Here is a 25,508-nt window from a genome sequence, read left to right as displayed (position 1 = left end):
CCTTGTTTTTTCAGCCTGCACTTTGAGTCCAGTGTGTTATATAAAACATTAAAATTGTGCATGTTCGTGTGTTGTAAGTTTAGTCCGATTCAGTTTTTTGTCATTTTGACATCGAGAAGACCCCTCTAGGTGCCACTAAAATGTGATTAGACTACACATCACACATGTGGTTAGTTTTCTGATGTCACAGAGCCCTTCATTTTTTTTTACTGACTACAACAACTTTGTCATGTCAAATTAGTGCTCCAATTGGACAAAAAGACCCCACAGTATGCACTCTGTGTGTTGCAGAATAGTTATTATAAAAATAAATGGATGCACGTGCTTGTATCATTACATGCTGCTGGAAGCCAGTTCCCTAATTTTCTATCAAACGTAACCATTAGTTTTCACAATAATGTTTTGCTCTCTGCTGCAAAACATTATTTAAGCCACAGAAAAACAAATCGCTAATGCATGCATTTTAGGCGTGTTGTTCACCACAGTTTCTGGAAATATTCCATTACTCCTAATTACTATCAGAACATCCTGGAAAATCACAACACCTTTTAGAAGGCTTCAAAAACATTCAGTCTGTAAAATAAATAAATGAGAATAAATAAATAAATTTAAAAAAATTGCACTTTGCTGTGTGTAAGAGTGTGGGACCATGTTTTGTTGGGCTATTTTGGGCTTGTGTAAACAACAATGGGCTAGGCTACAGAAAACACCCACAACTTGCTGAGATTAAAACTCCCAACCTAACAGAAAAACCTGCTTTGTAAAAATGGATTCTTTTTTGTAAGAAGGAAAAAACAATGAGCTTTCCTGTGACTTTTTTGGTCTTCAAGGGTAAAAGCATCTAATGCTTCATTATACTTGTGAATCATGGTTCTGCTAATGTCATTTAAACTCTGAAGTAGATGCAAATGAAAAAAACCCATCTTGTTTTTCTAATTGGAGGTCATAAAACGGCCACTCTGAACCACTGGGAAATAATAAATGACATGAAATGAAAATCTATTTAGAGTTTTAAGAAATTTTGAGCTTATCAAATAAACCAATTTTATTAAAAAAAAAAAAGAGGACAGTGTATTTAATGTAGGTGCTGCTTATATGTACAAAACAGGAAATGGTTAATAATAAAGTTGAAATGGACACTTCTTCCTTTGAATCTCCCATTCAGGGCGCTTGCTGTAAACCGGGAAACATTTTTCAATGAATGGGATGGACGCTGCTACTATCAAAGAGTGTGCTGAAGGTGGACAGCTGCATCCTGAGTAGTTGTTCAACTAAAGCAAAAAAAAACATGTGGGTATTGTGGAGGATATAGTAGAAGATGTGTAGTTTGTGCATCTGCTCCTGTGTGTTGCTCAGCGAGCGTGTACTGAAAGGAATCTCCACTTCAGTGCTCTTCACACTGACTGGCCAAAGGCAAGGGGGTGTGGTTTAAACTCACAGTTTAAAGCACTATAGCAAGTGGTCAGGGGTCTAATGAAAGGCGAGCACATGCAGTCTGGCACCATCAACCTTAGGACACACTACCTCTCATTCCTGATGGCTTCTTCTCCTCCTACCACTGAGAGGTAATAAAAGGAACCTGCAGAAACTCAAGAGAGCTGTTTACACTTGGATGCTGCTGGAAGAAGATATCTAATCAGATAGAGATAAGATTAAAGAAACCTTGAAAATCCAAGGGGGTTTATTTGTAAGTTTAACATAACTCGATCTACAATGAAGATGCTGAATGTGGACCTACTAGTTTTAAGCTTGTGCCTTGGTCTGGGAACTGGATTCAGTGCTGCTGAGAAAACACAATATCAAATCCAAAATGGCCCTTGCAGCTATACGTTTCTGCTGCCTGAGCAGGATAACTGCCAAACTCAGTATAACAACTACAACTATCCTGTCCAGAAGGACGGACCTACGGACAACGAGTCAATTCAGAGGCTGGAACAACTGGAGATCAGCATGGAGAACAACACGCAGTGGCTGCTTAAGGTAAAATTGTGTCACACCCTTGACATCAGTGAAAGAAATTTAAACGCAGTGGTTAAACTGTATCGCAGTAAGTTAAGAGTAATGACAGAAAGCCTCCGTAGGTACCAAAAACTGCAATGATGTGAAAGAGGACAAAATGTGGTGAAGAGCTGAAGGAGTCACCACAGGGGTGTCAAAGTGGAGATACTTTCATGCCGATCTTTTGTCCCAACGTGGGCAAAGACTAGTAAATTATTCTCTCACCATATTGCCTCTACACTTACGTGCAAGTATCAAATATACTTTTATGGGTGGAACAGATGATTATGTGAAACTTGCACATTTCACGTGGTGAATGGCTCATTGTGTCGGACCACTAGCTCTCTGATATGAGAAAGTTTTGACCAAATTAAAACAAGAACAGTTTTTTCTCTCTCACTGTGTAGTTACATAGAAGCAGTTAAAAGAAATCACAGCACCAACAACCACATATTCAACAAAAAAGAAAGAACAAAACAAAACTTGTTTTTGTAAGACTGAAAGACTCTTCTGAAAGCTCTCCCACGTCCTTAAGTTGGATAAGTGGTTGGGAAAATGGATGGATGAATGGATGAAAGGCTCTTTGAGAATCTATTTTGATTTAATGACATTTGAAATTGACACAAAAAAATGTGCTCAGTGTCTGTGAGACACCTTTATTCAACCCGGACTGACAAAGACTTGCAGGCGCAGGTGTCCACACGAGTGGATGCACACTTTCCTTTCAGTTTACTGAGCCATTACATGTTCAAGCAAAAGAAGCGAGATGTTTCTTTTCCTGGGCCTTTTCTGAGTGTGATTAATGATCAGAACGAAACAAGACGAGCCAGAAACACAAAAAGCATCTCACAGTTTGATGACACGACCCCCGTCTCGTAACATAAAACAAACCCTGATCCGTTACATGGCGCTATACTCACACAAAGACTCAAGCGCTGCCTCAGAAATCACAGCCTGTTCACAATACAAACGAACATTTATCCAAAGCCACGTCTAATGTACTGATCGCCCAGATATTTCTTACAGACTAAAGAAGATTGCTAATTAAGTATGTGGCACTAAAAATGTGGTTTTACTTGGAGCAGCGCACTTCATCTGTTTCACATCAGTCTCTGCGCACAGAAGACGACTCCCTTATCTTCATCTGTTACATGTCTGCCTCAAATTAACACTTTAGGGAGAAGAACTCACAACTCAGGTGTGAAAAAGCTGCACTATGTCATATTAAGTATTAAGGCATATACTAATATACAAAACAAACCAATGTATTTCTTAATTCTGCCATAATGAATAACTGAAAACTCACAGCAGTTGATGACACTGAAGTGTCATTTGGAAACTGTGCTGACTGTGACAATGACTTTGCTACCCAATAGCTGTAGGGAGACTTTTTAGTAATTTTAAGCAGAAATTTGTTGTGTGTATTAAAAGTGAAGTGAACACCGTCATCGCAAATAAAGTAAGAGAGACATATTTGTTCAACATCAGAACAGCAAAAGATACTCAGGCTCATCTAATCCAGCAGGTGAGAGCGTGTTCAGGCACAGCTTTCCAGAGCGCTCAAACTCTATTTTAACTCTTCATTAAAAGCTCCACTGAGAAAAATGTATGTCATGTAACCCTAAAAAACAATAAGCAGCTAAGGTGAATTGAAATATTGCCTGCTTCATGTTTGAATGAATGCCTCACAGCCCTGCCTCACTGAGGTTATAAATCTCATCATCACCTCCATCCATCAATGGTTTGGTGGATGGATGGAAGAGATTAGACGAAAAGAAAATAATCTGAAAAAACAAGCAATTCCATCTATGCAGAGGACTTCACAGCAGTCAAATAAGCATACTGGGGGTCTTTAAATAAAGTTGCACATTAGAAAAGAAAAAGTTGCAAATCAGTAGGTTTGTTGTGCTTTATTATTAGAGTGTACTCATTTCATTAATGAAAGTACTATTCATGCCGCACCAACTGATGACAGCTGGAGAAAAAATGTCTGTCACATGACTGAGGAACACAGTCATTGCCTCACTGATGCCTCTGAGGCACACAGAGTAAACAACTGATTAGATCATTGACTATCAATGGGACATCCTGCCAACAATTCAAATGACACCCTTCCACATATCTGCGTGAATCCGAGAACATAAACAAACTAGACAGCAAGAGAGGAAGACAAACAAAATCAGCACTAATTGCAGCCTTTGGTTGTTTTAGCATAAGTATTAGTAGTCAAATAAAATGTCTGCCGTTGCATTTCTGACTGATGAATAAATAACAACAGTGATTATGCAAACTAAGAGGAGATAACATCGATATTCGACTGACGCTGGTTTCCAGTTGCACACAAGTTGCACACTGTCATGAAGGATGTAACTTCTCACTCAGCACTTCCATCCTGTTTACGAGTCGTGTGACCTGATTGCCACTCAGGAACACCATGCAGGAAATAACTTAATGATTAGTCTGGGTCTAAATCTGGCAATACAGTAAGGTAGACGAGAACAAATCCCTAAATCATTAAGAAGTTTGACACGGGCAAGGTTACGTAATGTTTGACACTGAAACGAGACAGGTTTTCAGTGAAAAGGTCTCATGATGGGCAACCTTTGTAAATTTCTATCCCTGTGGTCCCATCTTAAAAATCAATCTTGGTGCATGTTTTCACTGTATTATCGTCCTATTTCCGACATTTACATTATCATCCACATTACTAATGAAATACACAGAGCACTTACATTTATTAGGGTTACAGATTATAAAAAATATATATTATCAGAGTCCATACAGTTTTAGGGAGGCAGGTGTAATGGCTCACATATTCACAAAACAAGCGTCAGGTTAGCGCCCGTTAAATCCCAGAAGGAGACACAAATCCCTTTGGGGGTTGCGTTAGGAAGGGAGCTGCCTGCTGTGGTGACCTCTTGTGAATAAGCGAGTACCTGAAAGTAGCTTTAGCTCATGAGAAACATTTTATTTAACTCCTGATTTCTTGCTTGTCCACAACCAATGAGAAACAGAATCTCTGTGTCCCATACTAATGTCAATATGTAGACCTCTGTATTACCCCTAATACACAGGATTATATACAACAAAATGACCAGGTGATGAAGAGAATCGGTAGCTCACAAAAACTGTCTAAACCTAATTATCATCGTTCTCTTTTGCAGCTTGAGAGCTACATACAAGACAGCATGAAGCAGGACATGATCCAAATCCAACAGACTGCTGTACACAACCACACCGCTACAATGATTGAAATCGGGACAAACCTGCTAAGTCAAACTGCTGAGCAAACAAGGAAACTGACCAATGTGGAGGCACAGGTGAAACTGCACATTTTGTTTATTCCTCAAAAGCAGAAATAACAGCCTACTCAGTGAAACGCTGCAATAAATATTATCGTTTGCAAGTGTTAAAAAAAATTAAGCAGAGAGAAAAACAGGCATGATGGCGTCAGTTTATTATTGTGGCTACACGTCAATGACCTTATGTGAGCCAACTGTACAGCATTTCCTGTTATTAGCACACTTGTATTCCCAGAGAAAGGGTCTATCAGTTTGTCACAATCAGACATCCGTCTGTTCAAAGACATCAACAGCTCCATTGGAGACACACAGCTAGGATCCATGTAAACAAGCTGCTTTTTGCTGAGTTCAGTTCCTCCGAACTGGGAAATTGGTGGCAAGGTCCCCAACCCCATGTGCAGTTCAATACGTAGGTTTGTGAAAATACGTGGATTCTCAGTTTCCCCTTGTTCAGGTATGTCTGCTGTATTGGAACTTGGCTGTTCTTTCCTGTCATGTTTTTTTCCATTTTAAAATGGTTATTTGTTCACAGGCGCAAACCCAGTTTAACTTGATCAACGTGACGAAATACAAAGATTCATGTCCAGATTGGCTCTTGACTGATATCTCTGACTCTTATTAAATTTAGGACTTATTTACATGTTTAAAGGTTTTTATTTCCAGGAAATTGGCTGTTGTATTAAACCTGAAAGCACAATAATATTTAATTTCATTATATCCAAAGTAAAAGAGTGTTTCATTTGGGTCCATCCAATTCTTAGGATATTGGCAACCAATTGACATAAAGACAGTACAAAACATTTACAGCACAATCTCAAGTCTCAAGTCTACAGAATCAATGGATGACCTATAATGAGATATGGCTAAGACACTGTGCTTCATTTCGTTCTTTTAATTTTAGGTTATTCATCATACAACTCGGATTGAGCGCCAGCTTCTTGAAAACTCCTTGTCAACCAACAAATTGGAAAAGCAACTAATTGTCCAAACAAACGACATCAACAAACTGAATGACAAGAACAGGTGAGGAAAGCAAACAAAATGGGAAAAATTTTAAATTTTCAAATTCACTAGCAGCAGTATTTAGGCAATGAAGAAGCTACCTGCTGAACCTGCATGCTTCTCCTCAGTTTTCTAGAGAAGAAAGTAAAAGAGATGGAGGAGCAGAGGCAGGTGGAGATGAAGACGCTTCAAGAAGAAAAGGAGCAGCTCCAGACTCTGATACTGAAGCAGACGGCTATCATCGGTGAGCTGGAGCAGCAACTGCTCAAAGTCTCAACCAACAACACAGCCCTGCAGTATCAGCAGCAGGAGCTACTGGACACTGTGAACAACCTCATTTCTAACATCGCTTCTGGCACCGCTCAAGGTGAGGCAGCCCCTCATCAGGCCATTGTAACCTCTTTTAAAATGAAAGATCAAGTAGGGGGTCTTTTAAGTAGCATTTATGTCAGCCTACATTTGCTAAGGGGTCCGACCGTAGACCTTACATGTAGGCTGAGACAGCTTGACGTAAAAGTAAAAGTCGAGACCAATAGCATTAAATCAGTTAAGATGAAGCTACAAGCTGTTGCTATTTCGTTTGATTTTATACTACCTAGGCTAGCTGTTTCCCATCAGCTTAAGTCTTTTAAACTTTACGTTTTGAGACTAAAGAAACATGCAGAACTTTTATCATAATCCAAACATATTAGCTTAGCACAACCTGACAGCTAAATGCTATACAGCTGTGAGTTGTTTAAAATGAAAAAGTTAATTTCTTCTACAGGTCCTAAAACTGTCATGATGCGGGACACACCTACTACATTCATGGACTGTGCTGCCGTCTACAAATCAGGAAATACCAACAGTGGTGTCTACACGCTAACATTACCCAACAGTACAATGGAGGTTAAGGTAAAGTAGGCCTGACTGACTGTTTTCAGCTGGTTTTATGCTACATTATCATGCTACAGTCATACTAGAAAAAACAGTGGTTGGTGGGTATGGGACAAACAAAATGACTGCAACCATGCCCATTAAACTTGTTCCCTTTGAAAAGGTTGCTTTGAAGATGAGGGCAAAATCTGCAAACACTCGCAATCAATGTGTCTTTAAAACAACTTTGGAGCCTCAAGATTGCGGTAAAACAGAAATAAGACAAAGACGGTCTGCTATTACTTTGTGACTGAACAGCAAGTTGATGATTATATGCAATCTGTGACAATACGGCAGTTAACAGTGAAAAATCCACAAAACTCTTAAATTTGGTGCCATCTACGTACACAGCAAAAGCAATAAAAAGCAATTCAAGTAGACTGGAAACAGAAATTATTTCAACCAGTTGAGTCCCCTGTTGCAGATTAATTGTGCTCATTGATGCAGACTGATTGAAATATGTTGGCAATCCATACACATTTATAAATTAAGCAGCAATTATTTGCAAACCTTCGCTAATCTGTTGGAGAGTGAAGTCAGTCCCAATTGGACCATGACTGTTTGGACACAAGTTGCCTTCCTAGTGACAAGGATGTTGCCATCCTATTTTTTCTCTCGTGTGACTGAGCCATAAATGGGTAAGGCACACTTTTTTAGATCATTAAAAATCACTCACTCGTACGTCACACATGTATCAGTGCCAGCACATACTGAAAATCTTCAAAATGTACATAAACATTCACACAGGCATGATCTGACCTATCAGTTAATAAAACAGAGCATGCTGCTTTAGGAGAAATTCAGTTTTGTCTTTTAAAAAGGGCAGCGAGGTTAGCTTAAAACGTTCATTGACTTTTATCAGCAACGCGCATGCTTGAGCTACAACTGTGATCTCCTTAGATACTTTTTAAAACTTCTGACTGCACTTCTGAAACCTAGAACACATTTATTTTATCTAGGTCAAAATATAAGTAAGTATGCACTGTTTACAGAGGATTATATTTGAATAAATTTTCACTCCTCTTTTTTTCATTATGTCTGTAGGCTTTCTGTGACATGGAGACAGAAGGAGGTGGCTGGACTGTTATACAAAAACGCTTTGACGGCCGTGTTGACTTTCACCGTACGTGGCAAGAGTACAAAAAGGTAAGAGCTTCGAGGAAGAAATTCTTCCCTTAAAAATAATATTACCCAGGTTACGGCCTCCATTCCAAATCAAACAGCCCAACAGTGGTCAGATTTGGTTTGGGCCATTGACTATATTTTAAGGAGCTGGAGATTGTCTCCTCTGAGGTAATTCAAAGAAGGAACAAACCGTAACCACTAACACAGAGAAGCAATGCCCATCTTCTGTTCAGGAAAATAATAGTAGCATTTACCCCCTCACATTTTAGAAAGAGGCTATACATATTTTTCGCTCTTTGTCATTAAGTATCATATTCAATTCCACTGTTATTACAGCCAATGCCCCTGAAATTGTACAACGACAAGTAGGATACAACTGGGCTGACACTATGAATGCAAGCGTAGTTAAAACTGACATGGTTTTTTCATTAACTTCTTATTGTAAAAGTGAATATTTGTGATTTTTTTCTTAAATTGGATTTTGTAAACAGATTAAATATTTTATATTCAGAGGAAAAATAACTTTTAATGTTATAGTCAAAAATGTAGCACATTCTGATCTCCCATTGGTGTACTCCTTGTTAAACTGAAAAGCAATGACTGCAGGACATTCACACAGTTTTATAACTTTTCTTTTGTGTACTTTCAGGGATTCGGAGAACCTTCTGGAGAATTCTGGTTAGGAAATGAATTTGTCTCCAGACTGTCAAATCAACAGTCCTACAAATTAAGGATCCAGCTGAGTGACTGGGAAGGAAACTCTGGATTCTCACAATACGACCAATTTTCTCTTGACAATGAAGCACAAAATTACAAGTATGTTGAAATAAATCTATCAGGCCCCAAGTGGCAAGTAATTAATATTTTGTTAAATTTCATGCTTTGAGCAGCAAAATGTTTTTGCTCGTGCAGCTCAAGTTATTAAGGACAAAAAAGCCCATCAGCAAGTTATACACTGTTACGAAAGCACTTTTGAAGACTGCTATCCTTAACACATACTAAAAACTGCTGCTAATTTTGAGCCAAGATAACATGACATAATTAAAGCATAGTCTGGAAACTCAATGAAATTAAATATGTAAATATAGAGAAGCTAGTAGCCTCAAAACAAGCTATATTCTCAACATAATGCAGCAGAGTGCAATCTCCAACACGTGAACATCAAGTTGAATCTGCATTAGAAAAGTATGGGTGTAATATTTTAAAATGTTTTCAGCTACTCTGGATGCAAACTTTTAGATCATCACAAGTATGCGTCCTTTACCTTACTGACAAACACAAGACTACTGAGTTGATTGACCTCATCACTCATCACTATCATTTATACAATTTTAACTGCTGAACAACAACTACTATTTGGACCCACTCTAGAAATGTCCCTGGATAGTGTTTCATGCTGTATAACACTATATACTTCCTGATCCTGATGTACTGGCATCAGCCCAAAGAAAACGTACTAAAGCTCTTCAGTACATGAAAAATAGGAAATACATTAAAAGCCTCAGTTTTTCAGACATTCTTTCCTGACAATAAGACAACCTCCAAACATGTTTTTGCTTTCCAATCAAAGCTGACTTCTATACCTGAAGCTTAATTTGACAATCAGAGCTTGAAATGTCCCATTTCAACACAGCTTTATTGAGGTCTCCACTCTACTCTAATTTGGTGTTGAGATCTTTTTTGCTCAGCGATGCCGGATAACTAAAAAGAAAACAGACAAATAGCATTACAAAAAAACTTCACTGTCATAAAATAAAAGTAGTTTTTTTTAAAATATTTGCTAGACACAAGTATCAACAAAATTAAATAGCGCTGGCTTCTGTTCTTCTGCTGTTAGGCCGAAGAAGTACATAAGTGAGGTTGAGCAATGCCTTTTGAGGAACAGAAATTACAGACTTCCTCTTCTTCCTTCATTTTCCCTTTTCCATTTTACAGGATACACCTTAAAGGCTACAGCGGAACGGCAGGCAAAATAAGCAGCATTGGGCAGCCAGGAAGTGAATTCAGTACAAAGGATGCAGACCATGACAAATGTGTTTGCAAATGTTCACAACTGACAACAGGAGGTAGGAACACACTACTGTAAATATCATGCCTTAGCTTGGAAAATTAAAAAATAAAAACGTGTCAATCAGTAATGGACATTTTCTGGAACAAATTCCCATCCATACAAAATCTTGGCACTTGCCCCAAAAATCTTTAAGGCCAATTTAAGGGCAGCCATCCTTTTGTAGTCGTGTCAAAGAGCACAATTAGCTCAGACTTAATCACTGATCAACTCATCGGGGAATTCAGTCTCTACAATGGCTCACATTAATAGCCTGGGAACAGAGCTTTTCCCTCTCTCTACTGATGGCTTAAAGGTCCTCGTCCATTCCCCGTAAAGTAACTCAGCTGCCAGAAGTTTGCCTCCTTCAGTACTGGGGTTTGCCAAGTGAACATGAAAACACACAAACCCTTACCCTATCCTTTTTTTCCCATGAGGGGTCTCTCACAGGGGACTCCTTTGAGCACATTATACACAATTGTAACAGAGGGGCACTGGTCCAGCAAAAAGAGAAAAGTGGGATCTGTCATTACAAGCATGAAATTGAAATAAACAAAAATGCTAATGAATGCAATAAATCTGGATCTAAACGGGGCTAAATGCACTTCTCACTATAATGTCTTTCAAAACAACACACAAAAATAACAAGTTTTTTAACCCTTTATCAGCCAAGTATTCTACAGCCTGTCAGGTCTTATTTTGTAATTTTGGCTGTATTTTGTAAATTACAAAATACTTCTTATCTTTCAGGAACCATATAAATTTTCTCTCTAGTGCAGAAATAGTTGAGGAGTTTTGCTAATGTGAAGCACACATGGTAAAACCTAGGTGGAGCTTATTTTTCTGCCGGTGCTCAGACAGCAGTACCTTGTGAATGCTTTGTGCTACCTTGATACACCAAATATCCCAAAAGCACGTCTTCACTTCATTCTGAAACCATTTGAATTTTGACTCTATCACAAATGATAATGGACGTATGGTTACTTAAATAGCATAAAATGGATCGTCTGTCAGGCCGAGGGTTAAAAAACCCCCATTAATAATCTGTCTAAAAGTTCTTCTGTATGTGTGCTGCTGAGTATGAGAGTAAGTGCTGTGGGTAGTTCAAGGATTTTCAGATGAGTGGGTGAGGAGCGCCATAAACACAAAAAACCTTAACTTTAAAATGGGTTTAAAATTTAAAAATGAGGCCCGGCCAAAATGTTCTAACTTCCACAAAAAGTAATCACTCTAAAAACCCGAAGTGGTTTCCATAAAGACATTGGGTCCGCTTTCTTTACTTAATTCTGGGGTTTTTGTTTTGTTTTTTGTTTCTCTCTGGTTTCCCAAATGGATGAGCAGTTCTTGAGAAACCTGGCATCTACCTTTTCCGGACAGTCACTTTTTAAACACGCACAGTCAGACACACATTTGATTTGACTGACCGTATCCTTATATAGCTGCCCTCTTCTTAAAACAGTAACTTTATGACTGCCTGCCTGCCACAGGTTTAGAGGAAATCTATGAACTTTAGCTAGAAAAATAACCTGCTTACACTTTCCCCAAATGGGCACTACGCTAGTTTCACAAGGCCATTTGCTCCTCCGGACTGGCTTCTGAGAAATCTGACAAATTTCCTCAAGCAATACTACTTTACAGGGTACATTAATGACCCCCCACCCCCAATGTAGGCAGCTCAAGCCTACATTAGACATAACTGTCCTTACAATCTGTTGTTTTGTATAATGGATCTAAACAAGCAGATTAGTTGTAATGTGTCTAAACACAAACTTACCAGCTCTAAAAAAAGTACACAACAGTTAAATTAATAATGTTTTTCTATTGTAGGCTGGTGGTTTGATGCCTGTGGTCCGTCCAACTTGAATGGGATGTATTACCAAAAGGGCCAAAACGCCAATCGCTTCAATGGAATCAAATGGTACTACTGGAAAGGCTCAGGCTACTCACTGAAGACCACTACAATGATGATCCGGCCAGCAGACTTCTCGGGTTCCCTTTGAACAGTCAGATTAAAGAAAATGGGAACAACAAGACCAAAAATAAAAATTCTCAAGGGATCCAAAACACTTTGTGCGTATATTTTTATACACCTTTGTGCATCTTTCTGTGGTAGATTTTGAAATATGGAGAGTCACAGCAATACACATAGCTGTAGTATTTACAGTTATTTGAATAGTAATTAAAATGAGTTATATTAAAATATATTAAAATATCGGTCAGGCTCTATTCAGCTAGCTTATCAGATTCATTTAATTTCTTTGAATCACTTTAACAGTTGAACTATTTTTTAAAAACAGCTGCCAATGTCATTGTATAATAGAGACGATGGTACAAAATGCTGATAAACATCTGGTGAAAGTTTTTTTTTGCATTGTCAACATTTTTCAAAATGTAAATGTTAATGTAAAAATACCACAAAATGTTTCTCTTATGATAACAATGTTTTGCTATAGAGATTATATGTACATTTGTTGTTTAATTTATAAGTAGATTTTAAGGTTGGTTTTAAACTTTATCATATAAGAAAGGAGATTTCTTATTGCTAGTTATTAATTTTATTGCACATGAAGGGAAATTAATTATTTTAATATAATTCTACAGTACTGGGAATGTTTTTTAATCTGCATTTTTATGTAATGGTTCTTTTGAAGCTACAACAAACTACAACAAAGAAAAACTGGACACCAGTTAACACTGGCTTTAGGAGACTAGGACATGTAATGCTTGAGTAGCTGTTATAAACCTGATATTGAATGTTAAAAATCAACCACAAGGCAGAGAGGTTGATTCTGCATTGTAGTGGGTGACATAATAGTTAAGCATAAGTCATGTGACAAAGAATAAACAGCCTTGTGGATGCTGATCTGCCATACAGCTAAAGTGTTGTTTAAGATCTTTCAAATCTTTCTGTCATTTTATCTTTTCCACAATACACAATAAATTCTACATGCTACAAACTTGTGATTTTATTGTTGCCATTATTAGATTCAGCTGCACATTTCGGATTTAAAGCCTCAAAGGACCAATGCATGTTTAGCTACTGATGGTAATCTAGAATGAGAAAAGCCATTGAAAGATGTAGAGCAACAAACTTGACTGCAAGACGACAGTTGAGTAATGTAATAAGTAATGTATAAAAACATCAGGGAAATGACGCAATCGAGAACAGAGTAGATTTTCCAGTGTTTGCCGTCGTAAAATTTCATACAAAAATAAACCAAAAAACTATTTAAATCCATTTTTGGATGTTTGTCTAGAATTTTTCAAACTGTAAGAAATATAAAAAAGTGACTTAAGCCTAGTTTTCACGTGCTGCATTATATATAGATAAACTGATTCAGTTTGTAACGATATTTCAAGAGATATTAGACTGATGCAAACCTCCTCTTATTCTAGTAAAGAGTAGTCTTGATCATTTGATTTACACCACTTTATTGCTGGCCTAATGCAGAGACTGTAGAGGGATAGTTAAGAGTAGATCCATCACGGCTACAAAGATTTGAATTGGTATAAAAATGGCACCTGGCTACATGCTTTTGGAATAAAATAAATAAAAAATAACAAAAGAGAACCAAATTTTTTATCACAAATTATCTGACAGAATAAAAAAAAACAAAAGACAATACTATTAAAATCTGTTTCTATGATTAACTGGCCACAGCTGAAGGAACACCACACCACACAATAGAGGCCACAAGAATTGAATGAAAAAGGGAAGCATGTGGTGTGCCAAATGATAAAAGGCCATGGGGATATAAAATATTTGATCTGTCACAACAAAAGCCATCAGGCAATTTTAAGAGGAAACATGCTGACATTCGTCTACATTAAGACCCCAAGTCTTTCCTTGCAGGGCAGGACAGGACAGTGATTCATGAATGGCAAGTGCAGGAAGAGGCAACATCCACAATTCACACAGGATGCTTTAGGAAAAACAAGCCTACTGTAAATGGATGACTGGCAGTAATGAGACTTAAAGCATGAGTGGAATGCTTTCTAGATTATGTTTAAGGTGCCACTAAAATCTCTAAAATATATGTCCTGGAAAAATAAAAAATATCTTTTATTGCATTTGGAGAGTAATAAATTGGAGAAGAGATTATTTAATACTGTTGAGTCATATCTGAAAAAGGCTTTAATCTCAAGAGGATTTTGAACTAGTTAAACCAATAACGATGTGAAGATAAGACGATACAGCTTTTTTTACCCTACTGGAAAAAATAAAAAGCTTTCCTGTAAACTCAATGCTGGTAGTAAATCTGTCAAAGACCCTTTTACTAGTACTGTTTGAGTAGTTCTGAACTTACCTGTGCTGCAGGAAATTGATCTGAAAGTTCATACGGCTCCTCTGGAATCCACTGCCTTTGCTCCAAAGACCAGAGTATCTACTCAAAAGATTAGAGATAAGACAGAATCACCCTGCATCTTAACTTTGAAATAATTTCAAATGTCCACGTACCCATTCAAATGAGAGGATCCAGCAGCCACGAGCTATACCCAGCAAAATATTGAGAGTCCGCCTGTGTTCCCCAGACACCACATGAGTTGTGCTTTCACAAACACGGTCAACAATTAAAAAACCACCGAGTGCTTTCACCACTTGAACCACTGTGTTCTGCTTCCTACAAGAGACGAATAATAAGAATTAGATGCCTTCTTTTACCAACTTGTTAATTAACACAATAAAATTAAAGAATATGAAGCTGGTGGTATTCAAAGAAGCACATGCCTACTTACTCAGTAGGCATGCTTGTCATGACGAGTGTTCTCAGTGCCTGCAAGAAACATGAACCCACAAAGCTTACAAGAATGAACAAATCTGTGTTCACATAAATGACAACCACACACTGCCAGTAAATGTTTGAAATGTCTGTGTTCATTGGTTTCACACCTCTTGTATTTTTCTTGGCTACTTATAATCCTTAGTGTTACAGGAACAGCCATCACATTTTTGGCAATCAAGCATAAGTGGAGTAGATACAGCGTTTTGATTAAAAATGAATATTTGGATTCATTTGTTTCTTGGCTTGTGTTTAATAGGGACACAAATCAGAGAGGAAGAGAGAAATCTGTGAACAACAATCTTCACTTTAAAGTAGCCAAGCAGCAGCTACACAAAGAGACCAGGAAACTGAAACTGCGCATTATATCTCTTTTATGTGTAAATATTGTAATTTGATTTTTGTTGAATGATGCAGCACTGAACAAGTAAAAGAGTTTTTCTTTCAGTGGCAATGCACTTTTTTTACAAACCAGCTGAATGTTTTGTAGCATTGATGCAAAAACATCAAGGCCATGGAAAGATGAAAAACACTTTCAGAGACGCTGACTACTGTAACAACAGTAAATGTGGATGTGGTCTATTTAACCACATGCCTGGCACTAATACAGAAAAATATCAGCAGCACAAACACCTAACCACAAACAGGACCACCAGACCTTTCCTGCCACACACTGATGTCAGCCCCCACCAAGCTGGAAGTCAGGGGTTAAGGTCTGCTGAGAACAGTAGAGCCAAAACCGTCCACGAGCTGACACCATGCTGGTCAAAAAACACATTATCACCAAGAAGGCCCCTTGGGAAGGCAGTCAGTAGTTGTGTCACTATTTTGATATTGCAATTTATTTTATAGACATTAAATGACTGGGGAAAAAAAGTTGATGAAACAAGCTCATTTTAAATTCTTTCAAGCCAAGTCAAACAACTGAAAGTATGTGCAGATACTCTGAAAGTAGCCTTAAAGAAACTCTATCTTATGCAGTGGTCATGTTCTGGCACAAGTAAAGGGCAATGAGAATGAATTAGCCTCTGACAAAGAGCTGGTGTGAACCAGCAAAGCGGCAGAGCACAAACACTTGCAGCACAAATGAAGGAAATTCTTCTCAGTATGACTAGATCTCCTTGATGGCAACTATTCAGCACAAAGTTAAAATGAAGCAGTTCAGACAATCACGGAGAGATCAACTGGATCCACTGAGAGCCAACAACAATAAAACAGCCAGGTTATTACTTGCTGCAACACAGAATAATTTACATGAACATTAGTGAGGTTTACATAATATTTCTTGAGCATGTTAGAGAGTTGTTTAACCTATAATAAACTAGGAAAACGATAGGGATGATATACCAGCAACTTTGATAGGTACATCTGTTTAAACTGAGCAACAGAGTGGGGAAGAAAGATGATGAAGTGGCACTATTGTTGGTGCCAGAAGAGGGTTTACAGAGAAGGGTCGCAGAACGTGGAAATTCTCTGAGTAGGGATGTGAATTGATAAGAAGTCAGTGATTCCGTGTAATGTGCCATGTTACAAAGCTAAAACTGGTTTCCTGAACAAAATGAGTTCACTGTGCTCAAATGGCCAACACTTTCACCTGATCTCAACCCAATAGAGGACCTTTGGGATGTAGCGAAACGCAAGATTCACAACATGAATGTGTAGCTGATAAATGTGGTCAATTATGTGATGCTATCATGTCAACATGGACCAAAATCTCTGAGCAATGTTTCTAGCATCTTGCTGTTTTTCTGTGCAGTGAAGAAATAAAGCAAAAACCAAAAGCAGATCCAACCCAGTATTAGCAAGGTGTACCTAACAAAGAGACCAGTAAGTGTACATCCACAGCTTTAGTGCCTTAGACATAAAATCACAAAGTAAACTGACAATGCCAAAATATGATCTTTTAAAGAACTGCATCTTTGTGAGATATCTGAGAACACGCAAAGGTAGGAAGTGTAAGACAAAAGAAGAGCAAAGGTCCCATTAATATCTGAGTTGTATTTAATAAGTATAAGCTGACGACATGTCCAGAACTTTAAAATTATGTTACAAATTTGCAGTTTTAACCTAAAGCTGTGTAATATGAGTTTTAACTTTTATATAAGCACTTTTAAAGATAAGACAAGAAATTATCTCTGATGACTGTATTTCCCAGGACTATAGGGAGATTAATCCATCATCACAATCTTTACAAAACCAAAACAACAATTACAACCTCTTTGTAATCAAGCTATAATAAAGTTAACTAATAAAAGATCCTCCGGGGATATGACATCATTTTCATCTACAGCTTGTTGAGGTTACGAGTGTAACGAAAACACAACCCAGGTGCATTTCACAAGCAAGGAAGTTGTATGGTACCATCACAGAGGCAAAACACAGGAAACCCTAAGGAGCCGACAGTACCGTCAGTAGCGTCAAACGCCTACAGCCATGGAAGTGTATGACCTTACGGAGGAAATACTTATTAGGAAGTTACACACACAAGCGATGTTTGGTTTACTTCCTAAACTTCCTATATTACAGACAAACATGGGGAAAATAATCTTTTTGTTCTCTTACACCATGTTCCCTTTTATCTATCTATGTGACGAAGGAAGATAAACAATGGGCTGTACAAAGCCCACACTGGCTGTAAGCTGGAAGTAACCACAGCCACTAAACTAAAGAAAGAAAAGTAATATCAATGTGTGTCTGAAAGGGTTAATATAGGCAATTTAGCTGGCAACAAAGCACAACAAAGAAAGCGACTATATAAATAAGAAAATAAGAGATTTATAATTAAAACTGCAAACTCCCATACACGAGCAATATCTTTAATGACTCAGTAAACCTCCCACTGGTGGCATTATACTTGTAACATCCTGTTTTTTGCAATTGCTTTCCAATTTTCCCACAACACAGTAGGAAATGTACCGTAAACACGCATTGTTCAGTGCAAAAATAATGTCTTTCAATTAAGGCATGGAGACTAAACTGTCAAACTGAAGAGTTGAATTCAATTACACATTTAGAACAGATGTGAAGTCTTCTTACCTTTGTTTTGTTAACCATTTTCTGTAGAGTCAAGCTGACTTGCTTATTGTAATTTCCTTCAGCTTCAGTTAGGCTCTCTGCAAAACCAGCTGCAACTGTACATTCATTTCCTCTACCTACATTGGAAAACAAGACAATTTAAAACTGTGTGTGTGTGTGTGGTGGTGGGGTGGTTTTACACGAGCTATCACACAACAGGTGCTGTTTTGTATGTGTGTGCATTCATGTCTGCGCATTTGTGCACAGAAACATTAAATGAAAGCTGCAACTTTACACTACTTACTACCACATGACACTGTGCATTTTGATTTCTCTATAATTTTAACTGATCAGGCTGCCCAGGATTACAACGTGCTTACTTCATTTAGTTCCTGGACAGTAAATAAAGCACTTAAATTTAAATGATCTGTTGATCCATACTTAGTTTCTCCAGGTTTATACTTATCCTGTTGAGGATCTTAGGAGTCAGACCTCAGCATTCATTGGGAAATATGGAAACGGAGCCAATAATCTAACTTGCAACTCGCAAAATGAAACCAGAGAAAACCCACAGTGACATAGGAAGATCACTTTTATGTGCAACTTAAATCTAATTTAACTATGTGCTATATATAAATAAGATATTAGGCCTTTAAAAGTTAAACACACCTACAGATTATTATGAGAGAGCTTTCATAAAGGCCTCATTTGTTTATTAATGTTATCTTGTAAGAACCATGCATTACAAAAATGTTTAGACTGGCTGAAATAATTATACTGCAAGCCATGTGAAGCCACACACAAGCCCAGGGATTACAGACAACAGTATAAACATCTGTGAAGATTCCCGCCATGTTATCAATATGATTTGTTCAGTTCATAATGAAGTGATTAGAGCAGACCAGGCCTTAGTCCTGGGTTCATTTTTAACCCAAACCCCCGAAAAGCTGAGACACTGTAAAATGTAAATAAAAACACAATGTCATGATCTACAAGTCTCATAAAGCCACATTTTATTCACAGTAGAACAGAGAAATCATCTCAGATCTTTAAATTGAGAAATTTTACCATTACATTTTTGTTTTTCTTTTAAAGTTCATTTTGAATTGTATACCAGCAACATGTCTCATAAAAGCTAGGTCCATGTATTCCACTGTGTTGCATCCTCTCTTGGTTTAATATGAGTCTATAAACATCTGGGAACTGAGGAGACCAGCTGCTGGACTTTTGAGAGATGAATGTTGTCCCATACTTGTCTGACATAGAATTCTAGCTCCTTAACAGTCCTTGATCTTCTTTCCAGATTTTGTATTTCACAAGTCAGTTCAGCACCCAGACTTTGTAAAGCCACTGTGTTGTAATAGATTGAGTATGCAGTTTGGCATCATCTTGCTGAAATAAAAAAAACCTTTCCCTCACAAACATGTTTGTTGTGTGGGAACAGATTTTCCTCTGAAACTTATCTATATCCACACACCTTTCCAGATGTGCAAACTGCCAATTCCATAAGCATTAATGCACCCTTAGACTATCAGAGATGCAGTCTTTTAAAGTGAGTGCTGACAAGCCAGATTGCCCCGTTCCTCTTTAGGCCAGAGGATGTGACATCCATGTTTCCCAAAGAAATTTCAAATGTTTATTCATCAAACCACAGAATAATTTTCCACTTTAAATGAGTCCTGAATCATGTTCAGATAAGACCTTTTTGCAGCACTGAGCTTTAATCTGCATTTGTGGATGGCATGGCAACCTGTGTTCAAAGACAATGATTTCTAGAAGTGTTCCTGAGCCCATGCAGTCATTTCCTTGTTAGAACCATGCCAGTTTTAATGCAGGGCTGCCTGAGGGCCTAAAAATCACAGGCATGCAGTATCGATTTTTAGCCCTAATTTCTCCAGTAACTGGAGAAAAAGATATTCATAGTATAGCATAGTCTCCAAAACTTCAATATTCTGAAATTGGTCCACAAGTTTTAGTTGTTTTTTTTATGCAGATTGGTGACTCTCTGCCTAAGATGTTTTGTATAAAAGTTACAGACCTGTTGCCAACAAACCTTATCAGTTTAGTAGTATTTCTCTAGCAGTTTCTTTTCAAACCTCTTGTCTATTCGATGCTATTTGAAACGTGTTGCTGCATTCAAAATCCAAATGAGCTCATATCTTTCATGAAATGCAAAATGTCTAAGTTTATGTCTAAGATCATTTTATGAGACTGGCAAATCATTTTTTCGTTTTTATTTAATTCTTACATAGCATCTGAACTTTTTTTTTTTTTTTTTTTTTTAAAGAACTGGGGTTGTATTATTACACTTTCTAAATTCTGGCAGCCATACTACTCACTTTCCACAATCTGAGAAGGAACATTGAAATCAGAGTTTTTCTGCAGCTCTGGCACAGCTTTAAACTCGGGCAACATCGTTTGTTGGCCTGAAGTTGATGCACTTCTTCTTTCTGTTGTTTCACTTGTAGCTTTATTGATGGTTGTAAATGTTGAGGTGCTTTGTCTTCGCTTTTTCCCCGTTGGCTTTTTATTAACGCTTGGACTATCCAACATAGGCAAAGATTCTTCCCCTTGATGAGTTTGGGTCTCAATGCTAGTTTCAGACTGCTGATCAAAATGTTTACCAGTGTCACTTTCTTCCAGTTTCCTCTTTTTTTGACCCTTCGGTCCAAAGATTTCACTTCTTTGTTTTCTATTCGTTGGGAGAGTATCCAAGTTAAAAGGTATTTTAATATCGCTTGCCACCGGTAGATTAAGTGACCGATGTCTTCGTTTTCTCTGGCTATGTTTAGCTGAAGAGAAATAGTCCTCAAACATGTCATCACCTCTGTCAGCCGTACCGGGGGTGCCACATTTGTGTTCACTGGATGAAGTGAAAGATCGTACCAATGCTGAAAATGACTGTTGAGCCCGTTTGGGTTTTTTCTGTCCTGAAGCAGCACCACCTTGTACAGGTGATGAGAGGCAGCTAGAGGATTCCAGAGTGTCAGGAAAAATATGGGATTTGGTCTCTGCTATAACGTTTACTTTTGTGTTTTTTTCTTTTCTTTTCTCAGATTTATTAGGTGTTAATTTAGGTGACTTTATCTGTGATTGGGTTCCTTCTTTCTGATCGTTCTTACTGTTGTCAGACTTCCTGTCCTGACAAGGACTTTGTAAAAAATCTATTGATTTGTCTTTATCCATTTCTTTTTTTCTAACCAAGGTCCTCCGTGACTTTTTTTGTTTATTTCCTTCTTCATGCTCAGGGTCAGGGCAGGCAGGCACACTTATGACCTGTTCAGCCACATGATGGTTGGGTGAGAGGCAGTCTTTCCTGTGGGACAGCTCAAGATGTTCATGGTCTCTGACATCTGTGTGTGTTCTCCCCTCTTCCTTATCAGGTGAGTAACCAAGTTCAGGAACAGAAGCACTGGAATCATCGTCTGACTGGTCATCTATGTAGGAGAAAGAATAACAGTACACTTTACACAGAAACAAAAATGTTAAGGTGTAATAGTAATAATAATAATAATAATAAATCAATTGTTTCATACTTATTTTAACCACCTTCTGTCCATTGTTTTGCTCTGCAGTGTGGCTGATTACTAATAATTCTCGCCCTTATACAAATACCGGTATGTAAATACAAAATATACGGGCAGCTGTTTGCCTTTCACACATCCAGATTGAACACTACACCCCCACAGTAATTGCCCGGAGTGGTAAAACTAAATAACAGGTGGTGAAGAGAACTGTATATATATAACAAAATAAAAACACCAGGATATCTTCTTAGGAGAGGACACTACAAAGCAACACTGTACTGCAGTCACCATAAATCTATCCAAAGGCTCTTGATTACCCTCTTGATTACAGTGTCTTTTTCTTTGTGTGTGTTCTGTTCTTGGCAATCCAAGACAGTCAATAAAGATGTCCCTAAGGGAACAGTGAAATTTAATTCTATTTGCTGTACACAGAAACTCAACACTGTATTGGTGAATTTAATGTAAGATGTACCATTTTGTTTGCCAACTGCAGCACTATACAACAGGTTCTCTCTTACAGGTTGTTTCTGAAATCCCTTCAGACATTTCCTGTTTAATTTTAAATGAATACATTTCACTAAAACATGTACTATTGATGTTTCCAATCCTACTGATGCACTAAATGGGCATCTAATGGATACAGTCTGGCATTATAAATAGGAATCTGGCTTGAGAGCTCTTACTGTTACGAGGGAAACAATGCTGGTCTTGTATTTGAGAAAACAAAAAGAAAAACTGGCTGAAAAAGAAAAAAGAAAATAAACCATCCTGTCTAAATTCGATTATAGACCCCTTTCCTTTCTTAGCAATATACAAGCTTACTTTCTGTGTTAGGAAAGATAAATATCACACTACCATTGCCTGTAGATCGATATATCAATAACAGCACCCAGTTTTCTTACATATTAATTTGAGGACACTCGGTGAGCTCCCAAGAGAAGGCTTCAATCTGGTGGGTGAGGGAGATTCAGCCATTTGTGAAGCTGAAAGGCAGTGACATTTTCATGAGTTGGCTTCCTTTCAAAGATCCTGAAGTGTTTTAAGTCTGTCAGTCCATCAGGCTGTTCACCTGCTGCTGCACTTACCTGTGGGCGAAAGGTTTTCTCGTTTATCCTTCATGTCTTTCAAACGCTGAGCCATATATTCTGACCTTTTAAAAGCAGGGCTATAAACTATTCCATTCTCCTCGTCAATAATGATGGGTGACACGTCTGTAACTGTGAAGAAAAGAAAGTATGAAATGGCAAACAAAAAAAAAATAAAAATAATCCACTGCTGTTATAGCCTTTTACCTATTGGTTCTTTTGGAGCAAAGTCTTTCATCATCTTATCTAATTTCTTCCTCATGCGCCTGTCATTTTCAGGTGTCCTCTCTGGAGAATCTTTTGGTTGCATGCAACGATGCTACGTGAAGCAAACACAAACAGAATACATTTTTGAATAGTTTTAGATGAAAATCACTGATTTTAACACACAGATTACAGTAAACACACAGGTGAACGATCAACATAAACAGGACACACAGACAGGTGATAAGAGCAACAATTAATTTATTTTTCATTAATTTTCAGTGACTTCTTGCTCAAAGGGAATCAGCAAAATAGCACAAACAGCATAACCGAACCACTCCACTCCCTGACTGGCAGGTTTTTCTTGGCTCACAATTGTCTTTGGGGATTAAATGCATAATAACAGCTGGTACACATATTTAAAATAAAGAGTGTGTTACCTTGAAACAATCAGACTTAATTTAGTGACTTCTCTGTATTTATACATCAGGATAAATAGAAATGAGAATATTCACACTTATTTATTCACACTAGTGATCCCAAATAAACACACTGCTTATTTACAGCTTACAATAAGATAAACATAATCATCGAGGTGCATCTCACTCACTTTCTTGTTCTTCAGCACAGGATTGCTTTCATCATTTAACGCTGGATATAACTTCTCATCCACACGGACGCCATCATCATAACATCTGAAGATCATTTCACAAAAAATTTGAAAAGGCACACAACACCTTAAAAAGGCTTCATGACAGCACAATAATAACAAAAAAAACAAAAACAAAACAAACAAAAACATGATGGACCCTTAAATTCAAAACTACTAACCTCTTGAGTATAATTCTTACCTTCCTATCCACAGAACAGAGACGAGATGCACATTACTTTTTTTGGCTTTTCTCCACGTTGCTGGATGACCATTTTTGAAGACTACATGTGTAACTTGCTTATTGAAGGTTTTTGATACCTGTAAAACAAGGGTAAAAGACCTGGAGCTGATTCCAACTGTTGAATTAGCTGCTTACAGGAAATCTAAATATGAGCCCCAAACAGATGTTCATGCAAATAATGCAGGCAAAGCAAAACAACCCCCCCCCCCCCCCCAAAAAAAATAAAAATAAAAAAATAAATAAAAAATAAATGGAAAAATGAATATTCTGGTAAATCCTTAAAGGGAAGGAATGCACTGGCCAGCTCAGGAGCATTGAAAGATCTGACCAGCCACAGAAAACAACTAATGTGGATCATGACAGAATTATTTTCATGGTTAAGAAATACCTTCTTTTTGAGGTCTTGGTGAATGGAAACACTTGAGAACAAGGTCAGCATAAGGCTTTACCCAAAAATATCTAAAAGAGCCGTCACATTTCAGGAAAAATGGAATCATTGGACAAATGAAACCAAAATTAAGGAACGGGTTATGATCCAAAGCACACCAACCCATTTGGAGGCAATGTTACAGCATGGGCGTGTATGGCTGCCAGTGGGTACCAAGTGGCTTACATCATCAGCAACCATTATCAGTGGTTACTGATGGACTGCTGGTAGATGTAGTTGGATGAATTGTGTGTGAAATTAAAAGTGTACTTAGCTACAAACCTCTTGACTGAAAACTGAAAGTCTGCACATAAATCATATCTTGACAGTTTACTTTAAAATTAACTCTGATGGTGTAAAGAGGCAATACTACAAAATTGCCTTGTTGTCTAAAAACGCATGGACCCAACTTTATTTAAACAGTCTGTAAACACAACAAACACTAAAGTGAAAATAATGTCTCACCTGAGCTCCCATTTCCAGGAGCTGCTGAACAAATGGTTTTGAGTAGTTTCCTGTTTTGTCGGCTGACCACACATCAACATAGGCAACAACATCTGCAGATACATTGAACAGAGTTGCACACTTAAACCCAAAGTCATAAACCTCATTTTGGATGTATTGCAATTAGGGCTGGGCCATATTATACTGTTCACGGTAATACCGGTATAATGTTAGGCAACGATAGGAAAATGAAATATTGCGATAGAATATGAGTAAAACGCGCATGCGCAGTGCCTTTGTTTTCATACACACATGGCTGATTGTTGAGTGAAACAGATGAACCAGAATTGGTTTGTACAAATGGTGCAACTTCAGTGATGTGGAACTGGTTTGGTGTTTGTCCGTCAGATACACGACAAAGCACATTTTTTTGTAGAACATGCAAGCGGCCGTCGTTATTGTCGTATTTGTCGGACTAAGATGCTCTTAAATCTGGGAGTAATCTGGGTCCTAAACTCAGTTCAAACGAACACTGCAGCATCACTGAGAGTTAAAAAATAAAAACTGTCTAAATTCTTTAATCTTTAATAAAACGATCTGCATTGCTGCTTTACCAGGTGTAACTATGAAGTTTAACTTCCAGGCATCCATGAAAACAAAATTTATTACATTTAAGGAGTTAGAAGTTAGCAGGAAGCTAGCGGAAGTTAGCTCGCTAGTTTCGCTAGTTACCTAAACATGAT

At 37.8% G+C, this 25,508-nt stretch overlaps 2 protein-coding genes across 4 annotated transcripts in view; one reads left to right on the top strand and one right to left on the bottom strand.

The window, feature by feature from the left end:
* Window positions 1–25,508, bottom strand: part of mcph1 (microcephalin 1) — a 36,379-nt gene that overhangs the window by 7,095 nt on the left and 3,776 nt on the right. For all 3 annotated transcript variants that reach the window (XM_085297037.1, XM_085297038.1, XM_085297039.1), the window contains exons 3-13: window positions 24,787–24,878; window positions 23,853–23,971; window positions 23,612–23,696; window positions 23,005–23,116; window positions 22,798–22,929; window positions 22,615–22,695; window positions 20,525–21,622; window positions 18,207–18,322; window positions 15,127–15,164; window positions 14,849–15,011; window positions 14,697–14,774 (exon numbers count right to left, since the gene is read on the bottom strand). In XM_085297037.1, coding sequence (XP_085153163.1) covers window positions 14,697–14,774; window positions 14,849–15,011; window positions 15,127–15,164; window positions 18,207–18,322; window positions 20,525–21,622; window positions 22,615–22,695; window positions 22,798–22,929; window positions 23,005–23,116; window positions 23,612–23,696; window positions 23,853–23,971; window positions 24,787–24,878 — 2,114 coding nt within the window. The remainder of the gene's footprint in view (window positions 1–14,696; window positions 14,775–14,848; window positions 15,012–15,126; window positions 15,165–18,206; window positions 18,323–20,524; window positions 21,623–22,614; window positions 22,696–22,797; window positions 22,930–23,004; window positions 23,117–23,611; window positions 23,697–23,852; window positions 23,972–24,786; window positions 24,879–25,508) is intronic.
* On the top strand, window positions 1,466–13,335 carry angpt2a (angiopoietin 2a). The gene is made up of 9 exons (XM_085297036.1): window positions 1,466–1,980; window positions 5,163–5,318; window positions 6,202–6,323; window positions 6,431–6,669; window positions 7,069–7,196; window positions 8,262–8,363; window positions 8,992–9,158; window positions 10,278–10,408; window positions 12,217–13,335. Exons 1-9 carry the CDS (start codon window positions 1,714–1,716, stop codon window positions 12,387–12,389), a joined length of 1,485 nt encoding a protein of 494 aa, XP_085153162.1. The 5' UTR covers window positions 1,466–1,713; the 3' UTR covers window positions 12,390–13,335.

The sequence above is a fragment of the Mchenga conophoros genome, linkage group LG13 (genome assembly GCF_057382185.1).
Source record: "Mchenga conophoros isolate Kocher_MC1m ecotype Shallow Benthic linkage group LG13, M_conophoros_male_GT1.1, whole genome shotgun sequence".
NCBI classification, from domain to species: domain Eukaryota; kingdom Metazoa; phylum Chordata; class Actinopteri; order Cichliformes; family Cichlidae; genus Mchenga; species Mchenga conophoros.
Note: the sequence above shows the minus strand (reverse complement) of the source record. Positions and strands in the feature narration are given on the sequence as shown.